This window comes from Vanessa atalanta, chromosome 2 (assembly GCF_905147765.1).
Source record: "Vanessa atalanta chromosome 2, ilVanAtal1.2, whole genome shotgun sequence".
Classification (NCBI taxonomy): domain Eukaryota; kingdom Metazoa; phylum Arthropoda; class Insecta; order Lepidoptera; family Nymphalidae; genus Vanessa; species Vanessa atalanta.
Genome location: NC_061872.1, coordinates 7,524,870 through 7,540,998, shown reverse-complemented (window position 1 = coordinate 7,540,998; position 16,129 = coordinate 7,524,870). Strand labels below are relative to the sequence as shown.

General features: G+C 30.3%; 2 protein-coding genes across 6 annotated transcripts; one reads left to right on the top strand and one right to left on the bottom strand.

Moving 5' to 3' along the window:
- Positions 1-2,666: 2,666 nt before the first annotated feature.
- LOC125072338 (decapping nuclease DXO homolog) lies at positions 2,667-5,802 on the top strand. The gene is made up of 4 exons (XM_047682947.1): positions 2,667-3,317; positions 4,266-4,524; positions 4,613-4,751; positions 5,337-5,802. The coding sequence occupies exons 1-4, from the start codon at positions 2,783-2,785 to the stop codon at positions 5,526-5,528; spliced, it is 1,125 nt and encodes a 374-aa protein (XP_047538903.1). The 5' UTR covers positions 2,667-2,782; the 3' UTR covers positions 5,529-5,802.
- A 1,708-nt stretch (positions 5,803-7,510) lies between these two features.
- On the bottom strand, positions 7,511-15,378 carry LOC125074531. Of its 5 annotated transcripts, none has more exons than XR_007120141.1 (13): positions 15,268-15,356; positions 15,015-15,094; positions 14,310-14,444; positions 12,972-13,249; positions 12,783-12,893; positions 12,588-12,679; positions 11,809-11,909; positions 11,137-11,202; positions 10,299-10,410; positions 10,042-10,150; positions 9,042-9,080; positions 7,946-8,094; positions 7,511-7,653 (listed from the first exon to the last, which is right to left on the bottom strand). XR_007120141.1 is itself a non-coding variant. In XM_047685862.1 (13 exons), the coding sequence occupies exons 3-12, from the start codon at positions 14,438-14,440 to the stop codon at positions 8,000-8,002; spliced, it is 1,134 nt and encodes a 377-aa protein (XP_047541818.1). In that variant the 5' UTR covers positions 14,441-14,444; positions 15,015-15,094; positions 15,268-15,342; the 3' UTR covers positions 7,511-7,653; positions 7,968-7,999. The 5 variants fall into 5 exon arrangements, 2 of the variants coding, with proteins under 2 accessions (XP_047541818.1, XP_047541831.1); XR_007120143.1 differs by lacking the exon at positions 15,015-15,094 and adding an exon at positions 14,591-14,619 and having other exon boundaries at positions 15,268-15,342; XM_047685862.1 differs by having other exon boundaries at positions 7,968-8,094; positions 15,268-15,342.
- Positions 15,379-16,129: the final 751 nt, after the last annotated feature.

The window sequence follows — 16,129 nt, the reverse complement described above, 5'->3', positions numbered from 1 at the left end:
CCACACGACAACATAACCTTAAGTTAGAAATAGTGAATTTAATACAATCTGTCTTTTTTTTTTGGTTAACAGTTGGTTATTAACACTGAGCCAAAGTACTTTTTCAATGATTTTTTTTTCAACTTTTATTTAAAAAAAAACGAAGCAAATAATTCTATCTTGTTTATTGCCCAAAAGATGTGGTAGGTCATATATACAAATTACGAAAAAAAACACTTACTGGAGCTCTCTTAGATCTCTTTCCATTTTCTTATGAATCCTATTGCTCATATACGAAATGAGAACAATTTGTCGTGGGTGAACAAAATTAAGTGCAAACACGGTACTATAATCGATAGTTGGTCTAGTATCGATAGCTTTCCGTGATCAATACTATTGATATACAGCTATACTAACGATAGTATCGATAGTTTTGGACTATCGATAGAGCCATTTATTTCTCTATTTTATTTTTTATTCTCAGATAAACGTTATTGTTTATCAGATATCTTTCATTTTTTTTTAATTCGGCCAATTTGTCTATTTTCTTTTCTTTGTATAATTGTCAGAGCCATTATCTTACTTGTTAATAAATAGCAGAACACCAACAAGTTTTCTACAAGAGTCATACAATTTTTAATATTTAGGGTATATTTTCATGTTTTTTCTTAAATTGAAGAAATAAAATACTACCAGCAGTAAGTGTTACTATTTACTAATATTGGTTCATTTAAATCAGTATTATAGTTTTATACTATTTTGCTTGAACAAAATGGAGGTATTAATTATTCCCACGAGTAAAAACTTTTTAACTGCGCAAATTTAATTAAACTTATTTAAACTTAGTTACTTGGCCTACTAAATTACTTATCTTGATATAGTAATACTATCGAAAAATCACTGGTTATCGGTAGTACAAAACAAACGTAACTACCAATAGTATTTATGTATTTTAAATTATTTATATAAAATGTTTATCGTAATTGGGCGTTATTATCGTTCATTCTCTATTAAATTTTATACTTTTTTAAAAGAAAACTTCATCCTCTAATTTACCTTTTTGAGAAATAAATTTAATAAAAAGTACCTTATTCCATAACAAATTTCATTACAACTGTAACGCTTTCAAATCAAACTCTGCCAAAACTACCAAGCATTTCGTATAAGAGAGCACTAAAATGGCTAAAAAAAAGTCAGCAATAGCAAATTTATCTTTTATAAAAAATACTTACAATAACCATTTCAGTTGTTTGCTTATGGGTAATAAAATATCGTTGGTGAATATAAGAAGAATGACCCCAAAATCCCTAGTAGCCAAAATCTTGTCTGTATTATCGCGTCTTATCCTTCAATAGAATTTTACCCTTTTAGAACATGAAGAGCACCACTACACTGTACCATACCTGTGGCGTTTGAAATTCGAGTATAATAAAAATAAACACGGAGATATGTAAAATAAAGACAATTTATAATAATAATTAGTAGAGTTAGGCATAAGCAAATTACACGGAAACCAACTATTTTGGTGTTCAAAAAATATTATGGTAAGGTTGACTAATTCATTAACAACTATTTAAATACAGAGCCGATGTGGCCCAGTGGTTAGAACGCATGTATCTTAACTGATGATTGCGGGTTTTAGCGCAGGCAAACAAAAACTTGGAGTGAAGGTTATATTAAAATGAATCCAACTTTTAGAAATTCATATTAAAAAATACTCTGATGACTCTTATTACATTTACTTTTTATAAAATTCAATCTCTGTTGTGCAAAATATAGAATTATGAATAAATTATAAATATATATATATAGAAAATGATTAATATTACATATTCCCATCAGCGCTCTGACTTTCTGTTATAAATTACCTTTACTTTTTTACGATAACAATTTCAGTTGCCCGAGCACAAGGACTTGATATTAATTAAAGTGCACGCTCCGGACGCTATAATTGAAGAATTTTGTCCATACTTCACGGAGAGGTTTTTTTAAGGATAGTCATATGGAAATTATTCAACCATTTTGCGATCACGGAATGAAATACGAGCGAGAACTAATTAAAATAGTAGTGCTAGGACTTATCAGCAAATTGAAAATTAATATTTTGTAAGATCTACGACTATCAATTATATCTGTGTATTTAGTTTTAGTATGTAATTACAATAATTATTATGCCTTAAATTTAAGCTCTCAGAAATTCATATGAGACTAATGCTCTAATGAGCCCTAATGAGCCATTATAATAATAAAGTTTGACGAACTCGTTGCCTTCGGACCCTAAAATATATTTTAGCGCCTGCATATAATATATTTTATGATGAGCTTCACTCACAACTACTGTCGTTAAATATATACATATATATTCATTACGTATCTTTGAGGTTTTTAGTTTTTTATATTCTATACATTGGTCCATTGGTCCTTATTATATTCGGACTCAGGACAGGGTAAATATATACATACTTTGAAACATCAATTGATGCTTAAGGCAGTAAAGAAACCTTTTGAAGGTCTGTCGATCAAAATCAAAATATACTTTATTCAAGTAGGCATTTACAAGCACTTTTGAATCGTTATTTAATAAACCATATTGTATATATTTATTATTATGTAAATGAAGCTTCAAGCTACTAAATCAATTGTCAAATTGTTAAACGTCAAAGTCAAGTGCACTGAAAGTCAATTAAACTAAGAATTGAATTGAATTATTTTTATTTACAAACATTTATAAAAAGAACTATGTTTTAAACTTTAAATTAATTAAATTAGACAGAACTTAATTAAAGACAGAATTAATTAAATAATGAGCTATCAGAAAAAATCTTCATCCTCGAGAAAAAGAGTTCATTACAATTCTGATTTCCGACAAAATAACCACAAGATTCTGAGTAAGCCCTTAATAATCGGTTACATGAGTGTCGATGTTAATCGCCAGTATATCCCTAATTTGTCACAGCTTAAATTTCTTAATGCTATTTCGAGCGGTAAAACTTCTCTAGATTTAAACCATAATATAGATGTTGCTGTGAAACGCACAACTGATGAGAACAACGAGAAAATTGATCTTTTATTGAAATTTATCTCACATTATAGCGAATATATAAATACTACATACAAAAATCTTGACTTCATTACATATCGAAGAACATTAATTAGCGTAATGTGTAGTGCTTTCGGTGTTTCGGAATCTTTAACTATAAGAGCTTGTTTGTTTAGAGGAACAATATATTTATGTTCCGTTGAAAATGCTGATGAATTGTTAAGAAGAAAATCGCGTAACAAAGATGAAGTAAAATATTGTGCCTGGGGATATAAATTTGAACAATATATTCTATCAGGTATAAACTTATAGTGTTACAAAAAGAAAAAACTCATAAGATTCTTAGAGATTTTTCTTAGATTAATAATTAAAAATAAATATAGCAAGTTATTACAATGGGATATATATATTATTATATTGATTTTTATTTGTTAATGTTACTATTATATAACATATCAATATTAATTTGGAATAATACAGTGTTCCAAATTAATATTAAATGCTGATATAAGACACAAAAAATGTGTTTATTAAAAAATATATTCATTTCTGTTTTGATATTGGTATGAATGCTTGAATTTTTTGTTTTAACAAAAATTCAAATGATTATTTATTAAAAAAAAAATACTATTTACCTGTTGTGCCAACTCATTAATATTAAAACTTGCTCAATCAAATTAATTTAATGCAATTGTTTTTGTAATAGTACTGTTATGCTTTAAAGATATTTCATTATCATGCTATTGATTTCATAAATGTTGTTAATCTCAAAGTTTTATTAAATTATATATGCAATATAATTTACTGCCTATTCCAATCTTATCCAGATGAAATAATCATTTTATTTAGTTGTTATCTTTACTTCGGGCTCAATTGGAACCAACTATTAGTTTGACCGTTTATGAGGGGTTCAGCTACATACACAATTACCAATTATTATTTTTTATACATAAATTCAATAGAATTCTATACAGAAGAAGATTTCATTTTAATTTATGTAAAGATTATCAGTATTTTTCATTAATATGTATATTATAAATCATAATGATAGATATTATTGATAATAAAGATATATTTGAATAGATTTACATTAATTCCAGTATACATGTCTGTTCTCTTGCTAAACTTCTTTCACCAACAGATGTTATCTGTGAGATTGCTGTAGAGGACGAAAACACATTTACAAACAATTATATTTGTCTTAAAATGTCATGCAATAAAGTTTATTTAATTAAATTATTTCCAGATCAACCTAACTTAAATCCTAATATTGAAAAACCTGTAATTGAAAATGAAGAATTCTCATTATTCTATTTTACTACACTATGTAATCTTAAGCTATTGTATGGAGCACAAATTGATGCATTATTGGCTAAAGAATCCACTACAGAAAATCCTAAGTCAAATGATTTTGAAACTAATTTAAATTATTTAAGAAGTAATAAATTTGCTGAATTGAAAACAAACAGAGAAATACAAAACATTAGACAAGAAAGAAATTTTAACTATGTGTATTGAATACAGATAAATAATATATGTTTAAAGTAAAAATATATAAAAAAAAAAATTACTATAATAATGAAAAATTTACAGACGATACAAATTACTCAGATGCTGGTGTCAATGCATCTTAGCAGATTTAAGTGGTTTATTAGTAGGATTTCGCAATGACGAAGGTGAAGTCCAGAGATTACAGTGGTTTGATACTCAAGATATAGTGATGTACTGTAAGGTATGCCTCTAATATGTTATATGTTCAAAGTATTCATTCCTAGGCTCATTCACTACAATTATTAAAAAATATACCATCTCATTCACGCAAACCCCAAATCCTGTGTTATTTTTTAGTTTAGCCGGAGTAGCTGTATAAATACACAAAGAAAAAAAAAGTCTATTTAATACGTGACCTATCTTCGTTTGGCGCCTATTCCACCACCCTGCCCTGGTGCGGGTTAGTGCATTCTCATGTAGCTTACTCATAGACTTTCCTCCGACGCATGTAATCTTAAAATTAGCGCCTATTCCACCACGCTACCCTGGTGCGGGTTAGTGCGTACTCATGTGACTTACTCATAGACTTTCCTCCGACGCATGTAAGCTTAAGATTCGCGCCTATTCCACTATGCTGCCCTGGTGCGGGTTAGTGGGTCCTCATGTGACTTACTCATAGACTTTCCTCCGACGCATGTAAACTTAAGATGTTTTTATTCGGCGCTAATCACGAAATTACGTATTGCCTAAAAAAAAGGCATTAGAAAAAATATGTTTGCGCCATAGTGATAAACATTTATTGTTTTAAAAACTGTGTTTTTTACAGAATCAATGGAATCCTCGACAAGCTCTAAATTTTCTACATTACTTCTTATCATATGTAAAAGATAGCTTTGAACCGTATAGAAATCAAACAGAACCAGTCGCACTACAATTTGTAATGGATACAGAAAAAAAAATTACCTTCGATGAATGTAACAAGGACATCTTACCAAACTGGTTTACAACCAAAACTTAGTTATTTACAAGGTATATAGTTAAAACAATCCAGGATGACGCGACATATTTTTACAATTTTACAGTGCAAGTGCAATGTACGCTGCCATAGAATTTATTCTATAAATCTATTTCTATGCAGACTATCTATATTATATGTGGGCATACTCACACTAAGTTAAATCAGGGCCGTACCGTAAGTTTAGGGGGCCCTGGGCTTAGGGGCCCACCTAAGACATATCTAAACGTAGACTTGAATTAAATTAATTGTATCGGTTTGATTAATTGCAGGACTCGCAGGGCTGCAAACCATACGATCTGTTTTATTTAATAAAGTTATGTATTCTTTCGCATTATCATCTATTTTTGACTTTGACTTGACTTAGCTGGGGCCTTATTGAATCCACGGGGCCCTGGGCTGAAGCCCAAAAAGCCATATGGTTGATCCGGCCCTGAGTTATATGACAGAACATATTCAACTGGAAATATGCTCTACATATTCCCGATTTAAATTAACGATCTTATTTATTCAATGTGCAATATTTTGTGTCATACTTTTCTAAGCATGTTTATTTTTTAATAAAAGTATTATTATTCACGATTTAAACTCGTGACGGCTCTCCATATGAAATGTTAAATTAAATGGAGATATTGTATTATACAATGATATTATATTAATAACGATAACTCCCGATTTAATTATTTTTTTAAGTAGAATAATATATATGTAAATCGCACTTGTGTTTGCATCACGGCAAATGTATATTCGCACGTCTGTTGTCCAAAATAATATTTAAAAAAGGTTCCTACTAAAAGATAAAATAGAATATATTATATACTTATAAAAATTCAAATAAAATAAATATTTTTCTATGCTAAATAATTGTTTTATTTAACACAAGTTTATAACATAAAAAATGCTATCAGAGCTTGTGAGATCCCAATGGATCTACTACTACTGGATGGACTACTTTTAGTAAAACTAAAAGCTGAATCAAAATATTTCAAATACTCGTCTTCTATTTCTACAACGTACCAACATGTATTAGCCCAAACGATCCAGTTATATAAAAAAAAAAAAATTGAGATGGTAAGTGGTCACCATTGCCCATAGACATTGGTGCTGTAAGAAACATTAATCGTTCCTTACATCGTCAATGTGCCAACAAATTAATTATAACACCTCAACCTACTTTAACTTGATGATAGTAAAAAATCACAATTGACAATTTTATCCTGACAATGTCACTGAAGTAAAATTAGAAACCCTTTGAAAAATTTACGATGAAACAAACATGTTACAACCCAAAAAATAATTATAGGCATGATTTCAGATACATACATTTCGAGTTAAATTAAAAATAAATATGAATAATATGGAATAAACATACAAAAAAGATTCTCCAACCTAGTGAATGAAAATGGGGCAAGTGGATGAAACAGTGTCATCTCCAAGGATGGCTAAAAGTTCATCAGGTGCAAAGAAATCATCTGCAAAGACCTCTGTACAATTTTTAAAGGAACCTATTAATTTCTGTGACCCTAAAATACAAGGCATTTTACTAGTGGGACTCTTAGCCGTTTTGGCATTAGCGCTTTGGTTTGGTTTTACGCATGGATGCTTGGGAACAAGACGTCGACGCAGGAGACGGTCGTGTAGTTGGTAAATAAATATTAATATTTTTTTAATCTTTAGAAATAAATAAATATTTTGGTGACCAGTCAGATAATTGATTCAAACTTGCCACAAACAAATGTGGATAATTGAATAATTTAAAAACTTTTTTTCAGTTATTACGACTAAATAATATAACATTATTCAATGGAAAGTTAATCAACAGCTGACTATTCAAGCTAATGACATCTCATGCGTGTTTGTCTTACTTTTAGTTTAAATCACTGTAAAATATAATAAAGTTTATTTGCAACAAAATTTTACTGTTATTGTATATGCCGTTTTAAATTCGTGTTCTTGGTGTTTTAATAATAAAATGATTGTTTTATTTAATAATATATTTTAATAGACAGTAAATTTGAATACAATTTGTATTTCAAGAACTGATGCTGGACATTGATGGTGTAACGACAAAATTAAATGAAGCTCGACGACGATCAGTGAGAAGACCCAATCATGGTGGTTAAGGTTTCTGAAAATTGCAACACACTTGTATTAAGTACAAATAAATCCTTCGTTTTTCTATAAATTTGTAAAATAAATATTATTGTGTAAAATAAATATTATTTCACTCAATTCTGTATGTTTGCAGATAATAAAACTAAAAATTGGCCTTGAGGCATTCATACTTTAAGCAATTATTATGAATTTACTATCATCAAATAAATACTGCAAATTATAGTCCAAATTAACACAAATTGTTACAAGCTAAAATATATGGTTTAAGTTATGTATAAATTATTAATATTAAGTAAAAATCTGACCTATGGAAATAGATTACTTTACTTGGTTTCTTTTTTATAAAATTTTCAGTGTTCTCAATACCATTCATTTTGAGTAGTTTCTTCCCACTTCTCTTCTCCTTGACCCCAATCATAACTTTCTTCACCTTCTTCTTCAGCATTTTCGTTTTCTATTAATAATAATTCTTGTTAAATTACTATTATTGATTGTATAATCTTTTCCAATCACAAGAGGACAAAAGCCAAATAAACATCATTCGACAGCGAATTGACGCCATATAATTGGTCTAATCATTGGTTAATCATTAAATAAAATATTCATTATGGATTGGGAAAAAAATGGCGTATTGACGGAAGTTAATAAGTAGTTGAGTGTTTTATTATAAATAAAGATATATTAGTCAAGAACTGATAGTAGTGCACAATATGGCTGAGCTTTATTTGTTTATATCTAAGGTTTGTTTATCTCTATTTCTTCTTCGATTGGAATAGACTATATAGGTATTTGTTTAGCAAAGGCCTTGCATTTCTGTTATAAAAGAAGAGTATTTTTTTCATAACATTTGAGTCACATTAATGTCCATACTTACAGTGGAAAGGAAGCATATTTTTTTTTGTTATTTTTAACAGATATAAACATGCAATAGTTAGTGATCATCTCCGCCTTTGGATATTGGCACTATAAAAGTATTCGTGAACCGCCAAATCCTTCCAAATCGAATTAGCAATACACAATATTGATGTTTGGGGTAGTATAGCTAATCAGTGGGTGGCTTTTATCAAGCCTCTCTCATGATAATACAAACGGGCTGGTACAAAGCTCTAGTTTGTTCTTTATGCGAATACTTGGAAAATCTGAAATCTATACTAAAATATTATAAATGAGAAAGTAACTCTGTCTGTCTGACTTTTGCTCGTTCACGACCAAAACACTGAACCGAATTTGATTAAATTTGGTAAGGAACAAACTTGTGCCCCAAGGCATTGGCTTACTTTTTTATACCTATAACCTATTGATACACCAATAGATTATATTGTATTAAAACTAATTTACACCGGCACTTATGTGGTAACTAGCTCAGTTTTATTAGAAATATTATATTATTATTAGTCAAACCTTCCATAGTACTGTCTTCAGTTGGTTTCTCCTGTAATTCTGGAAATTATAAAGAAGATAATTTTAGTTTTGTGAATAATATAAGTATATACAGACTTAGCATTACCCTAGCTAAACAAAAGATAGTCCTGTCACATTAATTAGGAATTTACCAACCTTTTTATAATAATTATTTTAAAATGATAAATAATGGCTTCATTTTTATTTAATAAAGTAGTAAGTTATGCTCATTGTTCTGAATCCGTTAGAATTGTGAATTGTGTGAATCTGTTAGATCGAGTGATAATAGTTTATCTATAAAGCGTCATGTTGAATATTTCGCTAAATTAGAGTTTGTGTCTTTACGTCAATCTGTAATTAATATTAATAGATGCCGCGAAAATGAACTCTTAAACCTCAAAACTTTACACATGTGTGTGTAATGTGTATATGCATATGTATCGCGACAAAGCGGTAACTATTACCTCCGTAGTAATGGGTTACATGCAAAAACAAGTTACACTAGAAACTTCTGACAAAAACTGGCAGTATCATATGCAAATATATTAAATCATTTCGCTTTAACGTATATATAAATAAATTAATATTTAGGTCATCCTTCTTAAGTACGTGAGTTTATATTTTTTTATAGTATGTTGCCAAATGAGCAAGTTTCTTCAGATGGAAAGTGACTACCAACGCCCATGGACATCTGCAAAACCGGGGCTTGCAGGTGCGTTGCGTTTAAGAAATGTATAAGCTGTTTTCTTAAAGGTTCCAAGTCGTATCAGTTTGGAATAACCACCCACGAAAGCTGTTTCCACAGATTGGTTGTGCGAGGCAGAAAATGCCTTAAAATGCGTTGTTGTGGATTTTCGGACATTTAGTATAATTCATCGGTCGCATTTCAAACAGTAGACTGAAATTTTATTTTTCTACATTCTTAGTATATAAGTCGTGCCTGACAATAAAATTGTGTGATATTTAAATAACACGCATATAGAGTACAATTAAAACTCACGTGTTCCATTTCCGCCCTTCATCATTTTCAAGATGTGCTGCTTTTCCTTGGAGAGATGTTTCTTTCCGTTCAAGTGCATCGTCATTTGTTCGGAGCACGTTACTGACGTCTGCAAATTAAATTAAACTTTATAAAATTTTACCTCAAATTTAACGAGTTTAGTATAACTATTTAGTGAATGACAAAACAAAAAAAAATGTTCTATAAAATAATTTATTTGCAATAAAAAGAAGGTTACAAATTATTGATGAAAATACCTTGCATATTTCACAATACATATCAGGTTGGATAACTTTTGGAACTTTCTCGAGCGCTTCATCCTCTTCAATTGGTTTTAAATTTTTCTTTTCGCGGCGGATAAGTTGATCCCTAATTACAGAAAGATTAAATGTAAATCCGTGGTCTGTTGCCTTAGCGACAGTAAGACTTGTAAGAGTTCTTGATGCTGACTCTTAAGTCAGTCAGCTCTTACTTTTGCTAATCAAAATAGAAACAATTAACATATTATGTTAATTGTTTATTTATTTTGTTTGTTTAGTTTTTTATTAATTAACATATTATGGTTCAGCTCCAGGTTCAGCTTGTTATGTAAACAAGCTAAACCTGGGTCTGTACCCGCGCGAAATTTATAAATCTTTATCTATAGCACACAAACTCATTTCAGTCCCTCGATGGGTGAATTTAAAAAAGTAGCCTGTCCTTCCCCTGAGACTCAAACTATCACCATACCAAAATTCATCTAAATCGGTTCAGCGGTTCAAGCGAAAAGAGGAAACAAACTAGAGTAAGAGTGCTTTTTGCGTGGTATCGTTGGTATTCATTAGTGAGCGTCCTGACGCACCGCGCACGCGGTTCCGGCGGACAATGCAATTGTCGTGTGCGCGCCCGCAGTACGGACGGGCTCGAACATTTCGAGTATTTGTTACGTTAAGCTTAAGCCTTATTTTAGCATAAATATATATATTTTAAATGATTTGGTAAATGGCAAAATGGGGTTTACATTTTATTTAAAAAATCATTTGGCCCTTTGGCAGGCTACAGACATACAGTGGCCGTTATTTTAAAATTTAATTTAAAACCAAACAGATAACTTACACTCGCTCTTCCATTCCCTGTTGAAGCAAAAATGGATTCTTGGGATTCTTGCGTCCCTCAACGATCCTATAAAATAAAACATTTTTCCTCGTTACAAATCATGTCCGAGAATTTAATGTAAGGTAATTTAAATTTTGCAGTTTCAACATTCTGCCGGGGACATTGATTGTCGACGACATGACATTTGCCATTAATTCCAGAAATTTAAGATTTTGAAGATCCCAGAATACATATTAGAACAAGGCTTTTTCGAATATTTCGACGATTATATTAGCAATACAGATTGCCTGTTTTTTATTACATTACATTACATTAACAGCCTGTAAATTTGCCACTGCTGCGCCAAGGCCTCCTCTCCCTTTGAGGAGAAGCTCTTGGAGTATATTCCACCACGCTGCTCCAATGCTGATTGATGGAATACACATGTGGCAGAATTTTGTTGAACTTAGAGACATGCTGGTTTCCTCACGATGTTTTCTTTCACCGCCGAGCACGAGATGAATTATAAACACAAATTAAGCACATGAAGATTCAGTGGTGCTTGCCTGAGTTTGAACCCGAAATCATCGGTTAAGATGCACGCGTTCTAACCACTGGGCCATCTTGGCTCTTATATAACTGTATAATTACCAAATCTAAAATATTCAAAGAATTAATAAACGATAGACATACGCTCTGTGTGGTTTCCCAGCATAATGAGACTCTGAATGTGTTTTCGAAGTAATATGAACGTCACACAATTCACAGTACAGCTCACGTGCTTTCAGTGGTATCTGAAATGGTAACGGTTTTTAGTAAATAAATAGCGTTTAACCCACTTTTAAAATTATGATCCCATGTACAATCCAAACGCGAAAGTGCCAACACTGTGATGTCGACCATGAATGTGTTTTTTTTTATATTTAAAAGAAAGGAAGTATTATTAATATATGTTATGTCTTAGATGGGAATAAAAAATTGGGCTCGTAGATACAAGTCGGGTAAAAAGTCGATATTTTCCATAAATTTGTATCAATAGTTTACATCTGCAGCAACATTATGCGACGACTATCTAACTAAAACATAAAACAACTCGGACAGATAGACAGGTCTAATATCGACCCATATGGGGTATGTTCCATTATAGAATTTCTTAGATGATAAAAAAAGTTCCAAGAAATACTGGCAACATTTAAACATTTAAATTACTGGAGGTAGATTTTTTAAGACAAAAACTTCACGTCTTCAACAACGTGAAGATCGACAATTTGTTACAATATAAGTTTCCATTTTGACGACAGTGTTCACATAAATCTCACTTGATCTTATCTGTCCGCAATCACGAGGCAGCCCAAGTCTTGCGAACAGCATATCAAGTAAGGAGCAATATGTTTAAAAAGATTACCATTATGTGAATCGGATGGTCGCCAAAATCACTACTGAAACATTACGTTGACAAATTGTCTAGTTACCTCTTTGGTGCGACGGAATCCTATCTCAGATTGTTGTGTTAACCATTTTTTCTGATTCTTCAAATGATTTTTGGAAATGTAATGAATGCGAGCTGTAAACAAATTAAATCGAAATGTTTCGTACAATTGGAAAATTTAAGACTTATTATTTGACCGTCATCATTTTCTTTTATTACTTTTATTAACATGACTTACACATAGCAAATGATTCGAAGCTTTGAGCGCAAAGCCCACAGAACTCCGGTTCCATCAGCTGCAGTAAATCACGTGGCAAATTCCTCACGTATTCTTTTGCAACACCGCAGCCTATTCGTCAGTAATAATATTAATTACATAATTAATTATTAAACAATCAAAACTTTTTTGTTATCTTATGATACTAACGTAAAAGATATCTTATTGTTTTGTCATCCATCGGTAGTCTCCGAATTGGTGGTCCTCCAGGACCAAATCCTCTTCCCCACATGAAATTTCCTGGATGTCCCTGAGGCCCTGGAGGTCCTTGTGGCCCTTGATAGAACGTTGGAGGTGGACCATCCGGTATTGGATAATAACCACGCGGTCCGTAATTACGTGGAGGCCTAAAATTACGGCCGTATCCACCACCTGGTGGACCATAGCCCCCGCTATAATCTCCATAAGCATTATTATAACGATCATTCCTGAAACAATTGTAAGTCAAAATGTATTGTTTGATAACAATTAAATATATTCTTAATCAATAATATATAATATAAAATTTTAACAAAAACAACCCAATTCAAATTTAAATGAGACTAAATGAGAAGTTATTTACTTTCAAACAAAAATATAATTTTCCAAATTTTTTATGAATGACAGAGTTATAAGTAAAAAAAAAAAACTAAACTTTAAACTCCTTCTTATTTTGAATTTGGTTAAATTTATTATTCCTTCATAAAATTCCTTATTCAAGTAGACTCTTTTGAGTCAATGCATGATAGCTATTAATCATTAAACTAAATTTTTATTTTTTTATGCTCACATTGGCCTGCCCTCTAACAGGCACAAGGGTTCTATTTAGTTATATAACTTAAAATATGGCTATTAAAATGTAATAAGATTGGGGAAATAACATACACCATAACATTGTCCAATATGTATATCCATAATAATTATACACAATTTGTATTAATATAGTTTTCGTTTGCTAGCTTTATAAGATAAATGAGGAAAAAAGTTCTTACAATTAATGTTATAAGAAAATTAACTATACAACACACATACCCCTACAATACATACATATAAACACAAATACAGGTTGCCTATTCCATTAGAATAAATGGACAAACAGACCATAGCTTTACATATTCCAAGCAATTTGGTGATATTTCTAGACTCACTATTATACACAAACAATCCCCATTTAATATTACTTTATATAAACAACAATATTTGACTCAACTACTTATAAACACTTTAATAACAAAAACAACTTAGCCAACATTAAAAATAAAATTTTCAAGAATGCATAATGAATACCATAGATTGTTCAAGATATCATGTCAATTCAATATCAAAGTTGAATAGTCTACACACACATATACACAACCACACACACAATATTTGGTTTTTCTTATTATTTTATAACATAGCTACTATTAATCATTATGTTGTAGCTGTACAAAGTTTTTATGTTTGGAGTAATTAATGGACGGAATTCAGGCATACTAAGAAAGCCCTAACACCAATTATGATACGGACCTGTAATTATTACGGAACTTTTTAGGTGGACCAAATGACCTTTGTGGTTGTTCTGGTAAGTTTTCCTCTTGATAATCCACATCTACACTATTTTTGTCATCTCTGATTTCAATAATTTCTGAGTCATCCATTATGCTAGAAAAAAATGTCTGTTTAAAAATTACATGCAAAATTTGACAATGATTGTTTATATTTTGTCTTAAAAATATTAATTATATGCTCAAACTATTTCTATGTTATTATTTAAAAAAAAATATGAAATCATTACTTTTTTTTTATACCTTCAATTAAATTTAATCTTTCTGCTCTTCTTATGTTATTGTTGTTTTAAACATATATGTAACACAATTATTAAATTAACATGTAAAAATAAGATTAAGAGTGACCTGTTTCTAATTAATATTAAAATGTAGTCCTGGAGAAAATCAATTATAGAATTATACTTCTTATACAAAAAGTAGGTAGTTAGTATTTGATTTGGAAGAAAGTAATATGTTCTAGTTTTAGAAATTCTTCACTGCTACTAATTATTTTTTGTCTACTTGAGTTTGTGTACTAACAATGTTGTCTAAAGGTAAGTCTTTCATGGCAAATATAATTGATAGAATAGTTTCTGGACATGTCATAGTTGAATCAACAATATTATGATAGCAATTTTCATAAACATTTTCTTTGATTGTCACATTAAAAATAAATTAGACAAACCTATATATCTTTCGCTTAAAGCAACTATTTCGTCTTCAACAAACGGCTGAAAATTCTTTAAGCCTTTTACCGTGTATTTACTGAAATGAATTAACATAACTATAACAAATTATTTGATAATTACTAAGTAACTACTGATACTGATAAAAGTTATGACAATATTTGATTTAATTTTTAAAACATAGTCAGTAGCTCTTATGACAATAAGTACATTAAATTATAAATTATCTATTAGTTATAATAAAATAGATACCGGTTTACCGGTGTACTTGCTAGAAACTGAAATGAATTATTAAAAAACTTGCGAATGAAAGCCAACACCACAGAATTCACAGACAGCCAGTAAACACAGAGTAAAACCTTGTACTTGGTCACAGACTATTGTAATTTGTAATAAATCATTTCAAATTCTACTAATTTTTGTATATTATAAAAATGCTTACAATAGATTATATAAAAAATGTTAGATACTCTAATTAATTGATTTTTTACAGATATTTTCGTATAACAAAAAACAAGAACATTACTCTAAAATGCAGTGTCGTGTGAGGTGACTTGTTTAAAATAGTACGATAGAAAAAGATGATAGAGGGATATAGTATTTGTCAAAATCGACCAACCGGCAACCACCCACTCATTGAATATTCTACCGCAAAACTTAGTGTTGGTGTTCCGGCTTAAAAGATAGAAGTATGTCCAGTGCCCTATTAAACCATTCGATACATAACTGTTTCATTAAAATGAAAATTCTTTGGATATATATTTTAATTTTATTAATATTTTGGAAGATATGAAAAGTATTTGAATATCGCAAAGATTTTTTTCTCATGTTCCGATCATTTTTTATTGGTGGCTCCAATTCCCAATTGGGACATATTTGAGTCTTCAATTTGCGCAGGCTATTAACATGTCAAATTTTACAATATTTGATATCAAAACGCATGAAATACGTAATTATCTTTTTTCCTACTTCCATTGGAGTTTTAGTATTTTAATTTTTGTACCTATTATCAATACCCGGAAAATAATCTGAAATCTAAAGATTTCATAGCTTTCTTAATATTTGACTGACAAAATTAAATTATTTTACGAATTTTACATGAGACATTTCATCG

Coding starts and splice junctions, on each gene's coding strand:
- LOC125072338 (XM_047682947.1), top strand. CDS start 2,783: ATGAGCTATCAGAAAAAATCTTCATCCTCGAGAAAAAGAGTTCATTAC. Junction 3,318..4,265: donor TGAACAATATATTCTATCAG/GTATAAACTTAT, acceptor AATTATTTCCAG/ATCAACCTAACTTAAATCCT. Junction 4,525..4,612: donor AGACAAGAAAGAAATTTTAA/CTATGTGTATTG, acceptor AAAAATTTACAG/ACGATACAAATTACTCAGAT.
- LOC125074531 (XM_047685862.1), bottom strand. CDS start 14,440: ATGGATGACTCAGAAATTATTGAAATCAGAGATGACAAAAATAGTGTA. Junction 12,894..12,971: donor AACAATAAGATATCTTTTAC/GTTAGTATCATA, acceptor ACTGACGAATAG/GCTGCGGTGTTGCAAAAGAA. Junction 10,411..11,136: donor CAGGGAATGGAAGAGCGAGT/GTAAGTTATCTG, acceptor TTCTGTAATTAG/GGATCAACTTATCCGCCGCG.